The 25,073-nt window shown below is 42.3% G+C and overlaps 1 protein-coding gene across 2 annotated transcripts in view; it reads right to left on the minus strand.

Moving 5' to 3' along the window:
* Positions 1 to 25,073, minus strand: part of PID1 (phosphotyrosine interaction domain containing 1) — a 90,894-nt gene that overhangs the window by 32,648 nt on the left and 33,173 nt on the right. For both annotated transcript variants that reach the window (XM_075158234.1, XM_075158236.1), the window contains exon 2: positions 22,630 to 22,776. In XM_075158234.1, the coding sequence (XP_075014335.1) occupies positions 22,630 to 22,776 (147 nt within the window). The remainder of the gene's footprint in view (positions 1 to 22,629; positions 22,777 to 25,073) is intronic.

A 25,073-nucleotide genomic window follows, 5' to 3' on the forward strand; every position in this document is an offset into this window, starting at 1 on the left:
ATGCTGAATACGCCCCCACAGCAGCACATGCAAGCAGTCCCAGCACACCCCGCTCGAGGGGCTGAGACAGTCCCCCCCACCTGCCCATGCTCAGCAGGGCCGTGGGGGGCAGTTTTTGTGACAGTGACTGGGGCCGAAGCCACAGGGACTGTTTTTAAATGTACTTGTTATTCGTGGTCAGTGTATCTTTACTTCTGTCATCTGTATGGAATTATTGCCCCTTTCAAATTTGAAACTTAGTACATTTTATTTCAAGATGACTTTACAAGTCCTTCTATGTGATATTCATTTCAACAGCACTCTAATATTGCACAACAGTCATATGATCCAGTGTGTGTGTTTTATGAGACAGACATGACACATGAAAATTAAAAACAGGTTCCTCCTCTGGAATACAGAAAGGAACTTCAGGGGAAAAAAGAAAAAACAATGAGAGCACGCGCCCAGAGATCAGGGTGGAGGGAAAAGGGGAGGAAAAAACAGGATGAGACATAAGAGTCATTTCATCCTGCCCAGAGTGAAAACAGCTTTCATCAGTATGAAAGACAATTCATTTGCATAAATTTACTGCAGGATACAATTGAACTGTGCTGCTGCCTTTCAGGACTGGCACTGGAAATAAGGATTGCTATGCCTATGGTCCAGTCATTTATCAATTCTTTACAATATTGCCTTCTGTGAGCAAAACTTTTTAATTGCCCTTGCACTTCAAATGACATTTTCTGTAGATATTACATCTAAGGCGGAATACAGAGAATCCCATTTTAAACGCACAGGATTTGATGTTTGTTTTGTAACCCATGAGTTAAGCACTCAGTAAGAACCTGGATGCATTTCCTATGGTCAACAGTGTCCTTCTAAGTGTTCTGCCTATCTCATTCACACTCACCCTCCAGGTTGCATGATTGAACCATTTATATGACCACCAGCAGGTGCAGTCATTTTGGTCTGTTTAACTTTGAATATATTCGTATTGCCATGTATGCATCATATATTATACTGGGAACAGCACGGGCAGAGCAGGACACCACCTGAGGAGCAGTGCGTAGCAGATGTAGTCTATGAGCTTTTGCAGAGGGGACAGCTGGAAAAATCGCTTTTACTTTGTCTGGCCTGATGTTACTGGCTGCGACAAGAGACTCCCTCTTTTAACCAAGTGTACTTCCTAGGTTAAAGGGTTATAAAATTGGGTAATTTTACAAAGTTAGGTAACACAGCATTTACAGCTATGTGAGCACGAACAGAAAGACCTGAGGTAATCAAATCTCACGCTTGAAGGATAAGAGGATCCATAAGATGATCACCAGCTGAGATCAGGCACAAGCTAGTTCATCCCACGCCCTTTTATACACTGAACAATTGGCCAGGTGCAGGCACTATCTTCTTGTTTACTTTTCAGTTTCTCCTTCTTCAAGGCATCCACTGCTGGAGGTCAAATACAGAACAAGATGATGATCCAGGTCCATTTGTTTTACCCCACATAAGCAAGGTGCGGATGAGACACAAATATTTCAGCACATAGAGATACTGGGGAGGCAAGCCCGGACTAGCCAAAATACTTGTATTTCTCCAATATATCTCAAACACATACCACAGGATTACATGAAACTAAAACCATTCCTCCAAACATGTGAATGATCCTTCACTTTTGCTGCCTCTCTCATTGGTAATATCCCTAGAGGTGGTTAGTAACATTCTTTAGGTAAACATATGTTGCATTGTATGGAGATAGACTGTTTCTCAAATGAGTTCACCTCTGTGGGTTTTTTTGGAACACGTAATTTTAAATTAATACCATCACATCCATATGCGTTTTATGATGGCCTGCCTTTAAAAAATATTTTTAAACATAGATGTTGATTTTATGGGGAACTGAATGCCAAGAAGCAAACAAGTATAAAAATACATAACAAAAGAACAAAAACATTTCCTTATAGTGAGAAAAGCTGTTGGAAACAAACTGCTAAGAAGTAATTTTTATAACTTCTGTTCTACAGACTACTCAGGATATGCAATGCACAGAACATCAATGAGCTCTGCCTGCATATGCAGTTACCCCAACTGTGGTTGCAAGGGAATATTTCCACCAGTAAAAAACCACTACTGTGCCTGTTGGGCCTCTTTGCATATGCAAATATAAAAAAAAAAAAAAACAAGTACCACAAGAAGTATCTGATAACTGTGAATTTCAAATTGTCTTTCTCTGCTTTGCAGCTTCTTCTATTAGTAGTTTTGATGAGCAATTTATCTTTGTTTCTTCTAGTATTTGTGTATCTACAAAATGCCAAGGTCAGCATCTGCTTGTCAAAGGTACACTATTTAATGGATAGAAAAGGAAAAAACAAGCAGGAGTCATAAAATGCAATAGTACCCTTCAGCCAAATCTAACTACTATCAATATCAAAGGGAGATTCATCATGAACTTGAAACAGGACTAAAAATTGTATCTAGAATTATGATAAAAAAGCAGCTTCCAGACAATGAGAGAGCAGAACTGACTATGAACAGGAAATAATATAAGTAAATTGACTTAATTGAATCTACGTTCATTGATAATCAAGATCACCACTAAACTGCTTGCTTCATACTCTCCACTGCTCGTAGCACAGAGTATCACGGAACAACACAGCCTGTTTTTTCTCATCCCAGAAGAGCAATTGATCTCTATTCAATCTAAAGAAAATGACAGAGAAAAAAGGCAATAACCAATTTTCTTCATGGCACTCTGCAAAGAGGAACAAAAGGGCCCCAAGATAGTATTATTTCTGTGAGCTTCAAAAGAAAAAAAGAAAATTATCCTTACAATGTTCGCAATTTATTTTCTTTGTTTTTAAAAAACAAAATAAATCGGAAAATTGTTTGTTTCATCCAATCTTTTGGAGAATTTGTTAAAGGACTGTTCATAAATGTGGAAGTAACATCTCTAGCCAATGCTACTTGTCTAAGACAAATCCATATTGCTCACAGTCCTGCAAAACTGCCTTGATCTGCTTTGAGGCAGGTGCCCATTTTAATTGTCTCAAAGGATGCTAAAAATATCACATAGTAAAGTGGAATTTTTCTTGTGTGCACACAACCTTTCGCATGTATATCTTACCCCCAGGAAATACATGAAACCTGATTAAATTTTGTGCTTAAATGTAGGCAAAGATAAATATACCAGTGTCTGTCCTATTAAAAAAAAAAAAAAGGGCGGGGAGGGGGCAATGTCCACTTCTGTCATCCCTCCATGTTGAAGTGAACCAGGTAAATCAATTTTGATTCACCAAAACTTTGGTGAAACAAAATAACTTCATTTTTTACCACAAGGGAAATATGAGGATTTAGTCATGGTACCAATACCAGAGTGCACTGCTCTATATCCAGCATAACCACTCTCCTAGTTTTTCTGTACGGCCTCTACAAAATAATTCAGAGATAGACAGTACTATATGGCCAGGGTCTGTATCCTCAATGCAAAATCTGAAATCTAAACTGAAGCTGCCTGCCCTTACCAAGAAGTGGTCAGACAGAAGATTTGTAGGGACACACTTCTTTAATGATGTGAAACCTGAAACCACCCTCGTGCCCATCTCCTGCCCCAATCCATTCATTGGGTGTGCAGCTGGGCACAGGGACATGTCAGGGATCTGGGCATTATTCACACTTTATAAGGGGATCAGGACAACAGTGGCCAATACTATCTTACCCTTCTTTTATGTTTAGAAGGGGGAGAATGAAACACTGGATTAAGTTAATGGTTATATGCATTATTTGTGAGGAATGCATGGCTTTTTTGGGGGCTTCATTTTCTACTAAAGATCCCTGAATTTTAGAATTGGGAAAAGCAGCCTGAGCCATAGCTTTTTTTAGATGCTGAATAAGCATCTTAAATATCTTAGATACACGTTGATTATGTCAAACTGTTCCAGACGTGAAAAGCCCATGGCTTGCTTTGTGCTATACAGCAATGGCCACAATCATTTATATGATCTGGACACTCAGCAAAAGAAATACGAAACAGATTTCACATGGTAGAATACGAACAATATGTCTCCTATATTACACAATAGGGTTTTTTTTATGTAACACTCCTCTCATCTTGGAGGAACTTAAAACAGTGCTTTATATTGCAGCGGTGGGATACCAGAGCTATTCCACAAGTTTAGTGCAGTTGCTGTGGAGTTACACTGCTATAAAATGAATAGGGAATTTGCTTACGAATATACAGCGCTCTATTAAGAACATCTTTTCATATCTGTATAATCAGGCAGCACTTTCACCATCACCCGACATATGCACCCTAAATACATTTCATGTTATTCAGCGCATCAGCTTTGGGATAATCAATTAGAAAGATAGCCCTGAGACGTGAACCAACACACCAGCTTAACTAAATCCAAGGGTTAAACCATGGGGCATCTCCAGCTCATTCACAGTGATGATCCTCATTTATACCATCAGTCATACCTCCTTGTCAGCTGGAAATAAAGAAGCACTGTTCATATCTTGAGGCTACAGTCAAGCATGACTACAGGATAATTTGTCTATATCCTCTCTGATTTCCCTGGAATCTTATAGGGAAAGGCCCTGTACTTTAGGGATGACATTTCTGACACCTCCCTCTCAACTACAGCCTGCAGTCTCTCACACTTCCTCCCCACCCCACGTGTGACAGGGACAGACAACCCAACCACCATAAAGTCGTAAAGCAAAGTACCGAGCTCTCATCCAAGGGTCAGATCATGCCACTGAGGAACCAGTGAGTTAGCCACGTATTTGCGTGTTTTAATTGCACTTTCTCAGCCTTTAAAGACTACTATGGAAAACAGACTGCAGATCATTTTAAATGGGTGCAAACTTCAGAGAAAGTAGTGAAGGACATTTGCTCATTTCACACAGAGGGTCGAATTTGGCACGCCTGCATTTCTGCGTAGTCATGCTCTTAGAAGAAGAAAGCATTTATTTAAAAAAAAAAAATCCAGTCTCTTTTTTCTTGAGAAGAAGGCAAGGCTTCCTTTCATGTACTGGGAAATGTCATTCTTCGTCTATGCAATTATCCAAGTACATTAGCAATTCACTTGAAGTAGAGAAGTCAATTAATGTACAAATTACTTAATCCTTTATAGCTGTCCTTCATGTAATAAACAAATCTTATTTCTGTCCCATACACTGTTTAAAGGCATTGTTTCATGAAGGATGTTCTAAAACATACCACATAACCGTTGCCATAACTTTTATGTTGTATTTTGGTTTCCTTTCTGAGTGAAGGTAGTGCTGCCTTGCAAAGACAGATAGGACAGGACGGAACTGATTCACTGAGCAGCTATAGATTAGTCACTTAAATCTCCACGATTTCCAGTCTCCCATGTGTATAATGATGCAGCTCTGCACAGGATTGCTATGAGGATTAACTAGGTGACACTAAAAGGCTTTGAGACCTGCTCAGTAAAAATTATTTCTATAAAAGTGCATATGCATAAAGTGCTAATTGATGCCAGCTGGCCTTTCATCCCAGGCAGGAAAAACAGCTTCTTACCACACACATTTCCTTTAGTGGGCACCAGCAGCATATTTTTTATGTCTAAATTCCTGGGTTTGCCTTAAAACATACAAACCATTTGATTTTCAGGAATACTACAATTAGGAGATTGATGCAGCAATGTATTTCAGTGATTACTGTGATTAACCCTGCACAAACAAGAACTGTAAACATTGTAACACCCTTCAAACTGAGAACTGAGCCCTATCTGCAGTATACATCTCTAGATTCAGCAATTCGCATCTTACAGGGACTACAGTGTCCTGTTCATTTCCTGTACAAACCTGACAATCGAAGCCAGTCAGTCTCACCTCTGTGCCTGGGAAAATCATGGAACAGATCCTCCTGGAAGCTATGCTAAGGCACATGGAGGACAGGGAGGTGATTCGAGACAGCCAGCATGGCTTCACCAAGGACAAGTCCTGCCTGACCAGCCTAGTGGCCTTCTATGACGGAGTGACTCCATCAGTGGACATGGGAAGGGCTACAGATGTCATCCATCTGGACCTCTGTAAGGCCTTTGACACAGTCCCCCACAACATCCTTCTCTCTAAACTGGAGAGATACATATTTGATGGGTGGACTGTCCGGTGGATGAGGAATTGGTTGGATGGTCGCATCCACAGGGTAGTGGTCAATGGCCCAATGTCCAGATGAAGATCAGTGACGAGTGATGTCTCGCAGGGGTCTGTATTGGGACCAGTACTGTTTAATATCTTCATCAATGACACAGACCGTGGGATCGAGCGCACCCTCAGCAAGTTTGCAGACAACACCAAGCTGAGTGGTGCGGTCAACGCGCCTGAGGGACGGGATGCCATCCAGAGGGACCTGGACAAGCTCAAGAAGTGGGCCCATGTGAACCTCATAGGGTTAAAAAAGGCCAAGTGCAAGGTCCTGCACCTGGGTCGGGACAACCCCCAGTATCAATACAGGCTGGGGCATGAAGGGATTGAGAGCAGCCCTGCCGAGAAGGACTTGGGGGTACTGGTGGATGAAAAGCTGGACATGAGCCGGCAAGGTGCACTCACAGCCCAGAAGGCCAACCGTATCCCGGGCTGCATCAAAAGAAGCGTGGCCAGCAGGTCGAGGGAGGTGATTCTGCCCCTCTGCTCTGCTCTGGTGAGACCCCACCTGCAGTACTGCGTCCAGCTCTGGAGCCCTCAGCACAAGACAGACATGGACCTGTTGGAGCGGGTCCAGAGGACGGCCACAAAAATGACCAGGGGGATGGAATGCCTCTCCTATGAAGAAAGGCTGAGGGAGTTGGGGTTATTCAGCCTGGAGAAGAGAAGGCTTCGGGGAGACCTTGTTGCGGCCTTTCAGTACTTAAAGGGGGCTTATAAGAAAGATGGGGACAGACTTTTTAGCAGGGCCTGTTGGACAGGACAAGGGGGAATGGTTTTAAACTAAAAGAGGGCAGATATAGACCACATATAAGGAAGAAATTTTTTTACAATGAGGGTGGTGAAACATTGGCACAGGTTGCCCAGAGAGGTGGTAGATGCCCCATCCCTGGGAACATTCAAGGTCAGGTTCGACAAGGCTCTGAGCAACCTGATCTAGTTGAAGATGTCCCTGCCCATGGCAGGGGGGTTGTACTACATGACCTTTAAAAGGTCCCTTCCAACCCAAACTATTCTACAATTCTATGAGTTACAATAGCCCTTGAAATGAAGCAGAAAGCTGCTGTTCCTGGACTGGCCTTATATGACACAGCACCATCAAATTAAGATATATAAGAAATTATTTTTCTTTTGATTTTCCCTCTGTGCTGCAAATGACCATGTTTTCTAGAGCCCCTCCCTCAGCTGCAGAAACTTGGATGTGCTCCACCTGCTTATGTTTGCTGATAGACGCCAGAGGAATTTTCACTTCATCTGTTTCACAGATGCTCAGACTCTTTTCTCAAGACACGTCATACAAAAATGTCTCCAAAATAATTAGCAGGATTTCAGTCGGCATGACTGCGATGGCTGGACGTCAGGTAAAGCTCAGACAGCTCTTAAGAAATTGCAGCTCTGGAATGAGCGTCTGGGACCTTAACAGCACTCATTTAAATCTTCCTGCATGACACATTTATAGTTTTCCATGTAGTCAAAAGGGCAAAGGGGTTGGTATGCAGAAAGCTGCTACAATGTGAGAAACATCATGCACTTCTATAACCTCTAGCACTCATACTGACATGAAGGTAAGCGCTAACGGAGAGCAAACATGCAACCTAATTCAAAGAGGGGGACAAGAAAATTACAGAAGGATCTCTGTAATCATCATCTCTGTCTCATTCCAAAATAAAATTCACCACTTTACTGAGGAGCTAACTGGAATAAAAATAATCTTATGAAATGTGTTGAAAGTAGTATTTTAATATTTAATTGAAAGATGCACCTCCCTTGGCCATTGGCCTTGCAGTGCAAATGTCAAGCAGGGCTCTTGACCATCACAAGCCTGCCCCTGCCTCACTGCTCTTCACCCGTCCCCAGCAAGGCACCCATCAGCTGTGCCTTGTACTGAGTCACACGGCAGAAACGACGACTCAACTGCAAAATGAGGGCATGCTAACAAATTTAAAGAGTCAGCAAGAGTGCCTCACAATTGTTCACAAGGTTCATGCTACAAAGTCTAGGGGCTAAATTACCTAAACTCTTCTCCTCTGGTTTCACAATAGACTTTCAGAGTGTCCTCTAGTTCACAGTGGAGGACTCAAATTGAAACTCTTTTGTCTGAAATGATAGGAATTTAATTCCCACTGCTTAAACTCTTGATGAGAGTATTTCAGATGGCCACGAGTTACCGATGTCTGATCTCAGGCCTACGGCAACACACAAGCCTCTTTGAAAGGGCCAACAAGGGGGATCTAAAGAAAGGGATGGCTGGCCTTCCCTCCACCCAAAGACACCCCAAAGGGCTCTCTTTTGTTAATTTTTTTTTTGGGGGGGCGGGTAGGAAGGCTTTACTGCTGTTGACTTAAATTATCAAGATGACAGAGAACGCAGAAAAGCTGCAGGTGCTTGCACCACAGCCCTCGGGCACAGACAGCTGCCCATTTCGGAGATGGTGAGACATTTTGGAGTGCACACAGGAGACTCAGGACTTCGTCTCGTCCTGGCCCCAGCCCCTTGCTGTGGGGCACTGCCGGGGCCTGGGGAAACCGGGGTCAGAGCACAGAGGCCAGCACGGGTCTTCAAGGCCTGGGACGAGGCTGGACACATCCTCAGCCCCCTCCGTCCCCAGATAGCAGGAGGGACCGCCTGGCCCTAAAAGGTAGGGCCACCTGAAGGTAGGGAACACACAAAACCCACCCCCGCCCCACTTGACACGGCCAGCAGCCACCAAGAAACACACAGCCCCGCCATAGCCCCACCACAGCCCTGAGGCAGCCCCTCCCTGATGGGTGGGGTGGGCATCCCCGGGGACGCACACAGAAATCCCAAATCTGGGATCTGTTTGATTCCCATTTATTTATTTACTTATTTAAACCCAGGCTCACTCGCCTGTGACATTACCACACACAGAACCTGAAAAGTTGACAAAACTAGAGCTGCTGAGTGGGACCAGGCCACCGTAATCCCACCATATGTTTTCCTTGCCAGCTTTTATTTAATGTCCCCCCCTTCACCAAAAAAAAAAAAAAAAAAAGAGACCACATTTGCACCTTACGTAAATACGCACGAGACGATTCAGTCGTGCAACACATCGGTGTCAGACAGCGCCAGTGTGAAGCCGTGTCGGGGCCGTTGGGGCTTGGCGGGAGGTCGTGCAAGCGAGTTCCTTGCAGGCTGTGATCACCCAAAGAAGCTCCACGGAGAGGCCGGGCAGCACCACCCAGCCCAGTGACGCAGAGCAGCTGCTGGAGCCCCTTTCAGACCCCTCGCCCCAGCGGTGGCGCGCCCGGGACCATGCCACGCGTCCCTGCGCAGGGGAGCTGCTGCGGGGTGGGGCAGCTGGGACTTCAGGGGCGGCCACGCGCCCGCATCCCACCTTGGAGGAGCGGCATGGAGCCGTCGATAGAGACGTGCCTCCCGCTCCAGCCAAAACTCACCCACCCACCCTGTGTTAAACCCCCTTCGGAGCACAGCTACAGCAATAGCTGTACGCTAGTCCCTTGCTCTGGGACAAGTTTCACCCTGGAGATGCACACTGTCTGCATAAAAGTGATAACATTAAACAAAAAACTATATACACAGATAAGGAAAGTCTTGCAGAACAAAAACCTTAGAGCAGTTCATCAGTACGTCGCTGGTAATTGAAGTCATTCAAGTTTATCTTCAGTATTTCTAAGGAAGTGCTGTAAACTTTTCCAAACTTAAATTATATACACAATATATTTATTAGATGTATATCATATTTCCCACTTGGGAATGCCGAGTCACACAATTTGTTTGGCCTTGTATGAAGACCTTCAAATGCAACTCAAGGCAAAGCTCCGGGGTGAAAACACACCTTTCTTTAAATCACTATCAAGCTGTTTCATAAAAATCATTTCAAGAATTACTTAATATTTTTAACACTTCAGCCTAATAACAAATAGCACTGTTCACATCTGCTGTACTCAATTACTTTGATTTCATTAACAGGCTGCTTTCAATCATTAGAAATCCCAAGCCACATGTCAAACTAAAAGGCCAAATTCTTAGATGATATAACTTAGCATGGCAGTTGAGTCAAAAGAAATACGCTGGTTTATACCATAGCAAAGCCAACCCAAAAACTGCATCCTATTAACAATGATTCCCACAGGGATTCCGGCCACTGTGGTTACAAATAGCTGACAAAGCTGAAGTGTATTATTGTGCTATTTGTAAGAATGAGTCAGACATATCAGCATAGGGGAATTACTCCCAGCCTATAGATAATTCAGTCAAAAAAGCAGCTTCCGTAAAGAACTAGAACCAGTTTGTTTTCTGCCCATCCTCTCCCAGAGGGTACTTAGAATCAATTTCAATGACATTCTCAAAATAATCACGACACACATATTATCTTACCTTATTTTATTTTTTGTCCTTTCTTATCATCTCTCCCAATTTAGTACTCAACTATACCAATTTTTACACAGATCTTTCTCTGATCTTGGAGATACTAATTTAAATCAGTTTCTGACTTGAAGCTTGCTTTTTCCCCTCCTGTTTTCTCTCTGCTACTGAAAAATAAATTGGAAAACCGCAACACACACTGAAATAAAACAAGTCCCTGAGGATGAAAAAAAAAAATCCCTACTCATTGACAAATCTTTCTCAGCAAACAGTTCAATGAATCTTCAGTGAATTTTATAAAGTACAGTTATAAAATATTTTCAATTTGTCTTCTTCCAAAATTTGCTCATTTAAGTTAAAGTAGGTTCCTTCTACTTGAAATGTTTGTGTATGGGCACCTATTAAATGTAAGGTTACCCAAGTACCAAGTTTGTTATTATCAAGTGCAGGTCACTGCAATGCCATTTAAATCTTGAAAGCACTTTAATCAGAAGATCATGTCATCATGGCCTTACAGGTGAAAAAAACCTGAAGAGCATAATGAATTAAGACCATCTTCCAGCTGATTACCTCATTAATTTTTTTCCCCCCCAGTGTGCTATGGTCTAGCAGCCAGAAAGCAACCCTGATATCTAACAGGCAAATGAATATCAGCTCCCAAAAAGGAATAGACCATACTCTCAGTGGGTATAAAACAGGACACTGCCAATTCAATATTAGTTTTTCATTCACTGATAAAACTTGACAAACTTAATTCCAAATTTACATTGCTGTGAAATTCAGTATCTTATTTCAGTGACAATATGTACCATTTAATAAGATCTTGCTGTGAAATGATCGAAGGTGAATACCAGAGATTCTTGGGTTAGTAGTACAGGGGAAGTTCTTAATCTAGGAGTACTTACTGATTTTCCAAACCAGACTGTAAACTTTAAGAAAGGAGACAGATCAATTTTAAAGAAGAGGAGAAAAAAAAAATACGAATCGTACCTCTGTTGCACTTGTTATTCCTATACAACCTAGAATCTCAGAGAAGAAAGCTTACTGAATTACCACAAGCCTGAAGTCAAATAGGCACAATAGATTACAATAAAGGTGGTTGATCAGCAATAGATAACATACATCAAGCCTTAAAATTGCCCAGAAGTATTGCCTAAAGATGGTTATGGTTATGAACATTTAATTAACTATGCAAAAAAAATCTTGTAATGAAACAAACGTTGTTAGTCTCAGACACTGACATCCAACCCCAGGAATGGAAAAATTTCATTCCTCTTCCAAGCTAATGTATTTATACATCACACTGCACTGCAGACTATATTGCAATAGTACGAGAACAGGATTACTCCGGGGACCAACAGAAACAGAGGTGGCACACACAGGACATTCTTTTTTCTGATGACATAATATTTTTTTGATTGAAACATTAATCCACATTCCGGCAGCCTGTGCATAACAAGGCCAACGGTACCTCATCTACAAAAGAATGGATCTGTAATCCATTTCAGCCTCCTTTTTGCCAATGTCATTTGCTTCAGTGGGAAGCTTTCAGCACACAGGATCAGCCCCAAAATAAGAACTGATGGTTTTGGGCATAGTACAGCTGTAAGCAGAGATTACGAATTCCTGAGAAGGCTCATGTTGGCTCAAACCAGTGTGAGCAGTGGGTAACCAGTGCCAAATGCAAATTTTGCAGTATTCTAATGGAAATCAAAGAAACAATATCCATGGCTGCAGGGAAAGAGGCACACAGAATACCTTCACAGAATAAGCATGCATGTCTTTGTTGCGAAAAAGCACGCCTAAAAGATCTGCCAACACCTCTCCCAGCACGTTTCATGCTGCTGAGTGGGGAGGTGCCCACTGCAATAATACGAGGGAGCAACAGCCGCAGAACCAGAAGTTCTCTGATTTTGTTAAAAGAATAACTTCAGGTGCTATGAAGGAAGGGTGCCTCCTCCTCCTGAGAGCCAGCTCACAGCAGGACCTGTATGCCCTAAGGGCCATGGAGAAGCACCAGCTTCCCTGTGCTCTCCAGCAACACAAATCACAGCTCCATCCTTATGCTGAAACAGCCATACTGAAATGGAAATGTTTCTCAAGGACACACTAGAACAAAACAATCGACAGTGACTGCAGCATCTGCTCGGCAAAACCACCATAATAAATTTCAATCTCATTTTAATTTTTATATGTCAAAAGCTATTAGGTCTTAGATATTTGAACCTTAATTATTATGGAAGCAATTAGCTCCTATGACCAGAAGGCTTTGCTTGATCAATTGTGATGAGCACAATATTTTCTACAGCGTAAAAAATAAATATCCTAACACATCTGTAATAATCTAGGACTTTACAGTTGCCACTGTGCTTCATACTCATATCTTGGCTTTGTGCCAATTGCAAAATATAGAACTTATTGGCATGCCCCATATGGCACTATATATTTGTGTAATTGAAGATTATCTCCTAAGGAAGTCTGGAAATTTAGAATTTCAGAATTTAAATAATTCCTGCTGTAAAGAGATTAAATTGTTTTTAAATATTTAAATATTCTTTGAGAGAAAACTATTTTGGTATGCTATGTCCTACAAAGACAGCCATAATTAGACAACAAGTCCAAGTACCCTGAAAAGTGGGATTTCTAGAACTGACAAAAAAACACTTTTGGGTTTCAAGATACAAAAGTATCCTGTGGACTTCTATGCATCAAAGGAATTTCATTAATATATATTGCTTTTTAGTAGCTTTTTTCAATGCATTACTACGTAATAGAAGTATGCATTTTAATTCTCAGCATCTTTTTTAGTCTTCCCCTAGCATATTTTATCCACAGTACAGTGTGCCCACACAGCCTTCCCTTGAGCTTTGGCAAGCTGATCTGACCTCTGCAAACAGGGCTGCTGGCCGAGAAGGGCAGCTGAACAGCAGGGGACAGAGCTGTTTTAGAAAGTGTTTTGGGATCTTTCTGGGTGAAAAATACTACAGAAGTACAGATGATACATAGTAAAGAGCTACTAAGCATTCACCAGCACACAGTGCCTGGCCTCCTTGGCACCTCACAAGTTTCCCAGTTGCTTTTACAGGCATGGGTGAAATTCAGGAATGGCCAGTACTCATTCTCAACCAAGTCACAGGGAACATTTTTAATTCCTATATATTGCACTTTACACAGTGCTCTTTGAATGTCAATCACTATCTCTTCCATAACTAATTGAAATATAAACTGTTTAGTGCCTTGTTTTACATTAAGAGGTTTGATTTAGATTACTTCTGCTGATAAATACCATTTGCTAACAAAATTAAGGGCTGATGACTTCCAATTCAAGCTTTTGTTGAATCAAAGGCAACTCAATTAATAACATCAAAGCTCTGAAGCCGAAGAGCTCGATTCCAGCCAAAGGGACTTCTGTTTATGTTAAAAACTCTTTTTCACAGGCTCCATATCATGCATTTTCTTCACTGGGACTCACCACATCCACTACAGGGACAGAACTACAGCGATAAAAAGAAATGTAAGGTACACAATGGTTGTGCAAGCAATACAATACATGCGCCAAGGGGAGGAGTAAAGCACAAGGTGCTAATGGATCCTATGACTTTTTATATCCTTGCATTTTTCAAGGATTTTTCTGTTGTTTAGGGATATTTTCTGCAGCCTACTGCCAAAGAAAATGGGTTGGAACACACATATATCTGAGCAACCGGCTTACCTGGTGTGACATTTCTGCTCCTATTTCTTCATGCCAGACAAAGCAGTGCTGGGAACAGTCACTCCACACACAAAGGCAGGGACCCTGGGCCTCACTCCCAGGAACAGCTGAGGAGACCCCTGCATGCTCATTGTCATGACCTGGAGGGAGGACCTGTCTTCCCAGAGGACCACTCTGGGCATCATCTGCATGGTCCACAATAATCGGAAGCCTCCTACCCAGCCCGAGGAGTAGGGGACACAATTCTCTAGTCCTCCTGGGAGCGTGCACACACGCACGACTATTTGCATTGCAAATCTCTGTGAAACCTGGCTCACTCCCTAATTTTCCCTCACAATATGCCCAGCCTTGAGCTCCCTCCCTTTTGAAGCAAATCCAAGGGGAACCACAGGGAGAAGGCCCTGCACCCAGGATAGTTCAAGTCCTGTGCTGGCCACCAACATGCAAGGCAGCTCCGAGAAATCCTCCTGTCCTCCCTGTCACCAGTGCTCTCCTCCCAAGGTGGCAGACTTATTCTTTTTATGGATCTCTTTAAAATGGTTTGAGACACACATTCTTAATGAAAATCCAAAAGTAAACAGAAATAGGCAAAACTGTTTTCCTTTAATTAATATACATATATTCAGAGCAAAGTTACTCCACTGTATGTAGAAAAGAGTCATATACTTTCTCCTGTAAAGGTAGTTAAAGCAGAAACATGAAGCTGAGTGAAATACATGACCATTTTTAGATGGGATGCAAGAACTTCCTGAATAACAAGATGCCCTTTACTTGAACCATGGCTTGAAAAATGTCACCGGTGCAAATGCTAAGGAAAAAAAATACCACCAACATATCTGACAGGACATAAGTTCCACCGTTCTCAGAATATATTAGTCTTACAATGCCACTTTACCAGTAAGCAAATAAAATTCTGCCCAAATACATCCAACACAGTAAAACTGAACACTGCAGAAGGTCCTATTTAAAGCAGGCTCAGTTTAAGATTAATTCAATTGCTTTAGCCAATTTATATTCTCCACCTAAGACTCCTAGACTTCAGGAGATGAAGCATTATGATGCTTTAACAACATTCTCCACTCGCATCTACCCTTCATATTTCTATTAGCTCCTCTGCACTCATTTAAAGCATAAATCAGCACTGACGTAAACAGGCTTTCCATGCATGTAATAAAAAAAAAAAAAAATCACATGCAAAAGAGATCCTCTCTGAAGCTGAAAGCTGAGAACAGCCAGTGCCAAACACCATCCAGCGTGTGCTGCCTGAAGGCGGCTGCCGTCCTGCATGGCTACATCCCACCATGCTCACAATGGAGCCCACAGCAAAGCTCTTCATAGGTGCAGGGCAGGACCTTACCATGCCATCATGTCTTGAAAAAGAAATGAGCACAGGCAACACTCCGTTTTCAATATTAGAACAAGACTCGGCCAAATTCTCCAAAGCACTCTGGGATCCAGTCATGTGTAAGGCTTCTGCAAGCAGTTTACTCTTCCCTAACTTCAGTATTAAGCTTTTTTTTTTTTTTTCATTTCTGTAACACTACATGAAGAAAAAGTAAACAAAATACTTCATCTTCACATAGCATACTTGTTGGGGTATTAGTTTATTTGATGCACTTCACTTTTGGAAAACACATCATTAAAGCCTCTGTATCTCTCACCAATGAGCACTATATCTAAATATACTGAAGCTATTAAGATTTGCCCCATGCAAGAGTTCACATTCGTCCTTTTGCTTCATTTGATGAGGGGAGAAAGAAGCAGAAAAACAAGCTTTCAGTTCACAGTACAAAATATGTAATGCTTAAGGATAACAACAGAAGGCCTTTAATGAAGCAAGAAGAAAATAAGCTCTGTGCTTCACACTCACATTAAATATGGCGGAAAACAGTAGGCTAGGGAGTGATGGTACAGTTTAGCTTGTCTCACTTGTTTAATTTGTTTCTTTATTAAAGTTAATGGCCACCTTAATATTACAGGCTTACAAAATGGTAATGAAGACCAAGCAGCTAGCTGGACTTATATTTACAGCTGGATAAACCTGCACTCAAAACAATCATTCCTGACCATGCTATAGCTGCAAAGAGAACATTTTTATTAAGCTTTATAAGGATAAAGCGAGGTGGTTTTAAGAATATGTGCAGCTTTCAACCAGCTATGGTTTCAGTAGCCAAAATAGCGATAAATGTTCAAGAGGAGTAGGATTTTTAAATTATCTATGGAAATTTAAGTAAATGATTGTTAACCACCCATTTATGTCATCTGGACTTCCCCATCTCAGAGTGCCTTAGGGCACATTTTCAGCCCTTTTAAGCCAACTGGACAGTATAAACAGAAAAGAGCACCTTGGTCTCTGGGTATTGAAATGAGAGACAATGTTCTCTTTGTCTTGATACTGAATCAGTCAAAATTAATACACACAAAACCAACTCACGCACAGCAACAGTGTGGCAGAGGGGAGTCATTCACCTACTCTTCAGCTGGCCAGAGCAAAAATTTTGGGTTTGGGGAGCAATGAAGGGGAAGAAGCATGAGGCTGGGGTTGCCACCACCAAAACCACGCTGTGTGGGCTGCATGAAGCTGAGAAGATGATTCATCAATTTGGGCATTTTCTGGATGCTGAGGGGCCACCAGGCCCAGGAGACGGGGAGCACGCTGTCTCCTGAAAGCTAAGCAATAATGTATTTGGCCACTGCCGTGGCTGAGCTGATTAGGATGGGACACAAGTGGCAGAGGTTGCACAGGACAGAAATGCTGGGCAAAACAGCTCGGGAAAGTCTAATCTGGGGGGGGGGGGGGGGGAGAACAACAGTCTAAGTTTTAAAAGTGCAATGACCAATAAAAGCAGCAACACAGCATTAATAATTTTGCTGTAGAGGCATCTAGGGTAGAATAGAAATGGGGTATTTTGCAAGCATGTGGTAAGAGACAGTCCTGCTACAAGACCTTTGCAATCAAAATTAACAAGGCAGAAAAGCAAAAACAGGCAGTAATATCTGAGCAGACATTATTCCTAAATGACTCTCTTACACAAGGAATTAGAATCAGGCCTAGAAGGGCAATTTTAAGACAGTGTTTTATTTATTTAATAAGAATCCCAGTGAGAAACATTTTATTTCTATGGATCATAATCAGATCACGATCAATATTACTCGCTATTCATCCTATAAACTTATTATGAGCTTTGCCCTTGCAGACTAACTTCCAGTCTCTGCTACACTGGTGTAAATCTTGTTGCTCAAAGCATGTTGCGACAGTTGCACGTGCACAGAGATTTATCAGTACGGCCCACAGTTGATGACATGCATTGTCTTAACTGGTGAAAGTTACTTTTGAGAAAAGAAGAAAAATGGAAGACAGACAGAGAGACAAGAGGGGAAATGAAAACTCTCGGCAGCAGTCAGCAAGGCCAGGAGAAGAGCAGCAACAAGGGCAACAAGCTGCCCCAGTGGCTTTGGTGAAAGCGCACAAAGCCGCAACTGGAGGGCAGGCTGCAGGAATGCAGAGGCTGGCCCTTGGCATTGCACAGGTTAAGGCCCCTCAGGCACTGCCCAGTTCTCCCAGAAAACACCTCAAACCCAGTTAACAGGTTGACACAAGTGTAACAACATGGTGTGTCCCAGAGTTGCAATAGTCCAGCCCGCTGTGTAACTGCTGACACTACGCTGTGCCCGTGGCCCCTTCCTGCTGTACAGGCACTGAATAAACCCCACCGTAATCACCACCCTGCAGCAAGGTCAGTACAGGAACCGTTTTCTTTTTGCCTTGTGAGTGAAGCAATTAAGCTATTCTGAAAGACCAAGTTCCAATTATTTATATTACTTCTTGGCTATTTTTTAAATCTCTATCAATAGAGTGCAAGACTTGATTTTAAAACACCAGTACCACTCTAATGCCATTTATACAAATTGCTAAATAAGACTTTCATCAATCTTCAACTAAGATACAGCATCCCAGAAATTTCAACATCATACCTTCCACAAAGCCTGAATTAATAATCTCACCAATTCAATCCAGTAAGACAGGCAAGCAACGAGTATCATGCCTGCAAACGCCATATCATTATACATATTCTCCCATTTAATAAAAGCATGCTCTTAAGAATGCAATTATTTGCACTGTTTATGCTCCTCTCATCTCAGCCTCCCAGGCTGCTGAGAAAAGCTTGTCCGCTGATGGGAACTGGAGGAATAAAATCACCTGACCCAGGTGGAAAACAATGAGCTACTGATTATTTGGCACTGATTTCACTTGGAAGAGCCTTCCAACAGAAAGAAAAAAAAACAAGTTAAACCTACAACACCACTTCAAAAATCGCACGCAGCATTTTTAACCTCTGTCCTTTTGCATTACTGCAGCAGTGCCTCAAAAAGCTACAGCAGAAGAGAGTCAGTCATTTAGGCAGTTCCCTTCATGCCACCAGCATAGCTCAAAGGGACAGAAATCAAGAAACATTAGAATCAGTGTAAGCTGATTAGGACATTAAGGAAGAATAAAACACACAGAACCTAAACAAAATCTGTTAAAAGGCACAGAGAAAGCATGCATTTCTGAGTGGAGAGCAACTTTTTTTCTGGAGATTCTCCAGATTTTCAGTTTCCATCTGGTGATACTTAGTGTTGTGATACGGGATGAGGAGGTTTGCAGCTGAAACACAAGAGTGCACAACATTTGACATGAAAGACCTACAAGCAGGACAGCCACAGTCTAATCAAAATCCTTAGGATCTGAACAAGAATGGACACGTTTTTATATCTAAATCACACTCACACCTGTAGACAGAAACATGCTCTATTTAAATAAAAGCAAATTAGGAAACTGTGATTGAAAGTGTGGTCCAGCTAGGAAGAACAAAAGACTTATTCTCACTCTTTTTTGTCCTTCCCCAGCACAGGGTGGTTTTGCTTGAGCCAAGACTTGCCATTTACAGGTATACAATAAGCCAGCTGGGTTTTTTCATTCTTCAGAGCAGCTACTGACCTTAACACTTGGTGCACCAGCATTTACAAACACCACGTCTGTCGCAGGGAAGAGGCAGGACGCACATGGGTGCTCAACCGCGGCTGCCAGAGAGATGACAACCCTTCGGGCGCTGCATCCCACTGCCCTGCCCGAGCGGTCTCAGCTGGAGGAGGACAAGACGCTGTGGTTCCTCTGGGGCCAGAGACCTGCCTCTCACCTAACGTACACCATGGCTCAAACGAAAGCAAACGACCCCCCAGGAAAACCCTAGAGTCCAAGTGCTTTATTGTACCCAGAAATCCTGCTCTATTTTAGGCTGTCTGCTGAGTAGGGCTGCGACAGTCCAACCCCATGATGCAGGGTTGTCGCTCCCCATTTGCAAACAGAACTGGTGGGGAAAGGAGGGGAAGGGGGGCAAGAAGGTGCCCTTTGGGAACTACAGCCTCTGAGTCAACCCCCACTGAGCAACCAGCACCACAAACTCTGAAACATGTGCGCCTAAAGCTCTGCGCTGCAAATCAATGCAACTACTATCTATTTTTCCTGTTTGGTGAAATCATGCCCACGGGTCCGGAAGGGTGGGAACGGCAACAGCACAGCCAGCCCAAGCAGGCAGGTGTAGACGTGCAGTAACAGGAGGAACGAGTCTTAAGCCTTCTGCTGGAAAGTAAAAAATATATTTTAGGAAACATGACGGCAACGAAGTTGCATCAGATCTTGAATTGGGCAGGAAAGAGAAGCTCTCTGAGTTTATTCAATTATTTAACTTTCCAGATTTTGTGGGGGTTCCCCCTAGATTACTTCAAACAGGACATTCCTCCACTATTCTTAAAACCATCCCATTCAATTACAGAATGAGATTGGATCGCAGCAGAAAAGTTTTGTTTCTTCAGGATTCAGCAGCTAACGCCAAATGAAAGAGAAAAGAAAAGCCTGTCTTGCAATGAAAGGACAAGGAAAAGAGCAATCGCATAAGAAAACAAATGCCCAGACCTCTGAACAACAAAGCAATTGCATATGTCAAGTTCCCATAACAAGATGGTGCCAGCTGAGGCTTATGTTAAAACTGTGCAATAAAATTAGATGTGTGGAGCCTCTGTCAGAAGAATGATGCTATCTCATTAATGGGATTACATAGAAAAATTCAAGGGATTTCAGTCAAGAGGAATAAAACGATTAAAGATCAGAAGAGTGTGACTCATGAAAGAAAGTAAAAACTGGATGCTGTGCTCTTGCCTGAAAAGCCCACGTCTCAGAACCGGAGAGGCTCAGTGGTACCAGCAACACCACAGCATCTTCCCCCTTACACCTGGAATAACGGTGATAGATCAGACCCCACAGAAAACTCGTATTATAAAATACTGGCTTTGTTATGGCGACACTATTATCGTATCACTCAGCAAGAAACAAATAATCAGAGGGGAAAGAGGAAAGGAAGGCTAATTACCTATAAGAGCTGGAGGACACAAGCCCCGTAAAAGAAGAATACATTTTGTCAGGAAAAAAAAAAAAAGAGGGGAAAAAGAAAGATTGTGACTGGAGAGACTGGGTAAAATCAGAGCCTGTTAATGACTGGAGAGGATTTCTTAGCCATAGGAACAACATATATGTGGAATCATCTTCCAATGGGGGGTACTGGAAATCACAACTGCTGAATCGTCTTGAAGAGGGGCTGGCCACCACCCCAAAAACACCACCACAAGACTCCAGCACTGGCAGGAGGTGAACTAGCTACAGGGGATGGGGAGAAGGAGAAACAGTGCAAGCAGGAAAAGGGGAGCATTGTGGCAGCAGATGTTCCCTAGTTACCACTACCATGTTATATTGCAGGAAAAATAAATGAATAAATAAGAGATCTCTCTAAATATAGAATGAGATTCTCTGCACTGAGAGGTTCAACATCTCTCTGCAATCCATCTTTTCCAGTTGAAGGACTGTAGGTTAAGTAAAAAGGTTCATTTAAATTCTACACACATTCACAGAGATAAACTGATTTCAGAAAGCATTATTATGTCTGAACTCTCTCTCGCTAGGGGTGAAAGCCAGATACTTTGTGAACCAGTTTTATGATAGCTAATATTATCTAAAAATTCATTAGATGTCAACGTAAAGGACAAAAGACATCACCGCGGAAGAGCAGATGCTACAAGCTACCATACAAAGCATATTAGGGTCACTTGCCCTGCATTCCTCTACATCAGCACAGGGCAGCTCTGCTTCAACACCCAGCAGTGGTCTTATTTCTTGGCTATTGTGGCAGGTAAAAAGTCAAAAAAAAAAAAAAATTACACTTCCCAAGAAGAAACTTCGCTGAGGAGGTGCCAGACCTGCAGGTGCCCAAGCAAAGCCCTTCACAGCACGCCCACAGCCCATGCCATCCGCGCAGTGTGCCAAGAGAAGCAGGGGAATGCACCAGAAAGCAATTTCTTCCAACCCCATCTCACTCACATCAAATCCTTCAACAAGGAAGAGTGTGTGCACACACGTGTGTGTATACACGCTGGCAGGGGAGGGTGTTAGGACATTTAGTTGCACTTTGGACCTTATCCAGCACATGTAGCATCAGGCAACAGCTCCTCTAGAGCTGACACTTCACAGAGCAGCGGAGGCCGAAGCCCTGTTCTCTCGGTTCTCACCAAGACCCTCGAGGGTGGGTGGATGCTCCCTACAACTGACAGCTGGGCTGGGTGAAGGGGACCTGGCTGCCAAGTCCCGACTGGCAGCACAGGTACCCAGCTCAGCCTGCAAGGTTGCCCATGGCTCTGCAAGGCAAGGTGAGCTCTGCGACCAAGGAATATGGCTCCAACAGAAGATGCAAATAGAGCAGATTTGTTTGCTATTTTTATATGGTTTCTTACCACAGAAGAACACACTCTTAAGCCATTAAACTTTAAAGAAGAACAGCTTTTTCAGAAGCTGTGCTTTGATGTAACTGGGCAAATTCATCTTGTTGCTTAACCAAATCAAAATCTAAGTCTCCCCCCGCCCTTTTTTTTCTTTTTTTTCTCTTAAAGAAAAAATGAACCACCTCAAACCAGGAAAACAAACAAACAAACTAACCTCAAGTTATAAGCTACAACTCTATTTCAGTAGGTATATACCTCTGTTAGTATGGATTACTAAAGGCAAATACACAGCATTTGGCCCTTCATCACCCATCTCAGCACCAGCACTTACAGAAACAATAGCAGTGTTTACTACGAGCGATGTAGGCTGTTAGAAATCCTCCACAATTTGCATTGTGCCACACAACCCAAACCTTTTTTTTCCTGAAGCCCAAAATTTCTGATCAGAAATGTCCAATGACTTTTTTGATTTACAAACTTCATAATAATAGTAGCAGTTAATGAGGTTTCCAGAACAACAACAATGTTGGTTACTTTGGGGTCTTTAGAGTCCTCACACATACATGGGACATGTCCACAGTGGTCTCATTCCTTAAGTTTATACTCCCAAGTACCTTGCATCCAGTGTGAGTCCGGGTCTTCATGAGGGGAGTTGTGGTGCACAGCTCAATGGCTTCTGGTTCGTGGAAGATCACTGTCGGGAGAGGCTCCTTCCGAAGAGTTAGGACATTCAACTTAGTCTTTAACATGGTCTGAAAGTGCTAAACAGAGAAAGAAAAGCAATTATCTCCAGTTCTAGTGCAGAAAAATGAGAGTTAATAGTTGGACGTGTCTGCGTGTTTCACCTGCTGTTCAGTGCCTTGGAAGTTTCCACGGGGAGAGTTAACAAGTTTTATAACTCAAGCCAGTGAACACCATTATTACCATTAGCAATGTGGAGACTGTTTGGAGACTGTTTTTAATTAAAAAAAGATATGCACACACAAAATGAGAGGATTCATCAGAATCCGTGTATGTCCCAAAAAGGGTCTAAATTCAACCTCTGATCACTCCCAGGCATATTATAAAACCATTCATAGACCCAGTTCCTCTACTAATGACCATATGGAGGGAAGAACAGGGGATCAAAGACCATTCAAAGAACTATAGATTCATCCATTCTTGTTTTCTTTCCTCTTACTTAAATCTCATCCCATTGACCTTTGTAGATGTTACCGTTCCCACTGAGCTGAAAGCCTCATCGGTGTGCCTTTAGCATCTGAATTTTAAATTCTCTTCCTATGTAAGGAAGAGTTCCTCTAGTCTCCAATATAAATGCCACTAACCAATGTTCCAACCAATAGATGTCATTCAAAACTTGTCCCTTGCACAAGAATAACTCCCTGGGCTCGGGTGAAGAACTATCCAAGTGGACAGGAATGCCGTTGAATGAAAAGTTTCTCAGCAATTGCTTAGAGTGAAGAAAGCCAATCCTTGAAAGATTTCCAAATCATTTTTGTGGAATCAGGGGAGTCAGAGAAATTTTTCAACATTTAGATGTTTCTTTGAACTGAACTTCATTTGAGAAACTGAACATTTTTGCTTGCTACTACATACCTAAGGGGGAAAATATGCAGATATGAAACAAATCAATATAGTATTCCCAGCTAGTAACATACTGCAGCAGTGTCTAAAGAAATACGCATTTATTAAAGCTTCCTAACTTGACTCTTATAAATTAGCAGTTATTAGACGCATGTACAATGACTTCACATTACTTTTATCAAAGCCAAACCATTTGTTCTGACTTTTGATGGGAGATTCTTAACTTGTTTTGCAGTCACCCCTTTCCTCAGCCTCCCCTTCACCTCTGCAAGGCAGACAAACATTACAGGGTCTGGCTCACAGAGAGATGCTAAGTGATTTCCCAGAACCGTACAAGAAGTCTCTAACAGAGCTAGAAAATCAACTCAAGCCCTTGCTTTTCAGTCCTGTGTTTTAGGTGAGGAGAGTGCCTATTAAACGTTTTATTTATACACAGGGGATGAATCGATTATTTAGATAGTGTGCTGTTTTCATATGGGTTTTTGTGGATTCGAGTATTCCATTGAAAATGCATGAGAATTTCTTGGAAATAAAACTTCCTACTTAATTCATAAATACTTTGTCATTAGCTAACTGAAAGCCTGTTAATACACTTCTAAAACAGTTTAATCCTTAGCTCATCAGTGTTTAGGTCTAGTAATTGTTATGATACTGGATCAAGAGCACCTTAAACACTCTCCTAAGCATATTCAAGGCATAAACACTAACAGTCTGTGAAAATAGTACTTATTTTCCTACCTCACGCGTGAAGTTACAGCCTGTTACAGCAATACTTCAGGGCCTCTGTGCTGTTTGTGCAAGCATTCAAGTTTCCATCCCAGTGAAGAAATCTACTCATATTATTTTTCATCTGGCTAATATTACACGTTATCCCATTCACTCTCCTGAACACAGCTCCAGCAAGAGTACTCCATTTAAGATAGCTATACATTAAAGAATATTCTTTGACACATGTTTCAGAAGATAACAGAGCTCTTTGCCAGCCAGGATTACTAAACTGATTGAGAAAACCTATTACATTTACCTTTCAGTTACGATTAACAGCCTTTTGTTTGGAGTTTCCTAGGCTTCTCTGGTGAAGTTGTTAGCAAAGGCTAAATAACAGATAACCAGTCATGACGATCGTAAAGCAAGCTCAAAGTTGGAGATCCTGAGTTTGAAGGAGCAACGCTGATTACCAACCACAGCACTGGGCTTGCTGGTCCCGTTAACTAATTGCTGTCTACTACAACTGTAGTTCTCTCTACTAGCTTGACTTGCTTTTATATATAGGCTCTAGGTCTGCTAACTTACTGCAGAAGTTGTATTTCTCAAGGAGAAAATATGCAGAAGGAGAGGGTGCTGGAGACCTGCCGTGCATGGGTCGTGCCAATTCCCTGCCTGTGACCGGCCCCTTTTCAAGCACGGGGAAATGCTGTCTCCAAAGTCATCTGCTCCCCTGTGCGTGTAGGGGATGGGAGAGGAAGGCAGAGGT

The sequence above is a fragment of the Calonectris borealis genome, chromosome 9 (assembly GCF_964195595.1).
Source record: "Calonectris borealis chromosome 9, bCalBor7.hap1.2, whole genome shotgun sequence".
In the NCBI taxonomy this organism is placed as follows: Eukaryota; Metazoa; Chordata; class Aves; order Procellariiformes; family Procellariidae; genus Calonectris; species Calonectris borealis.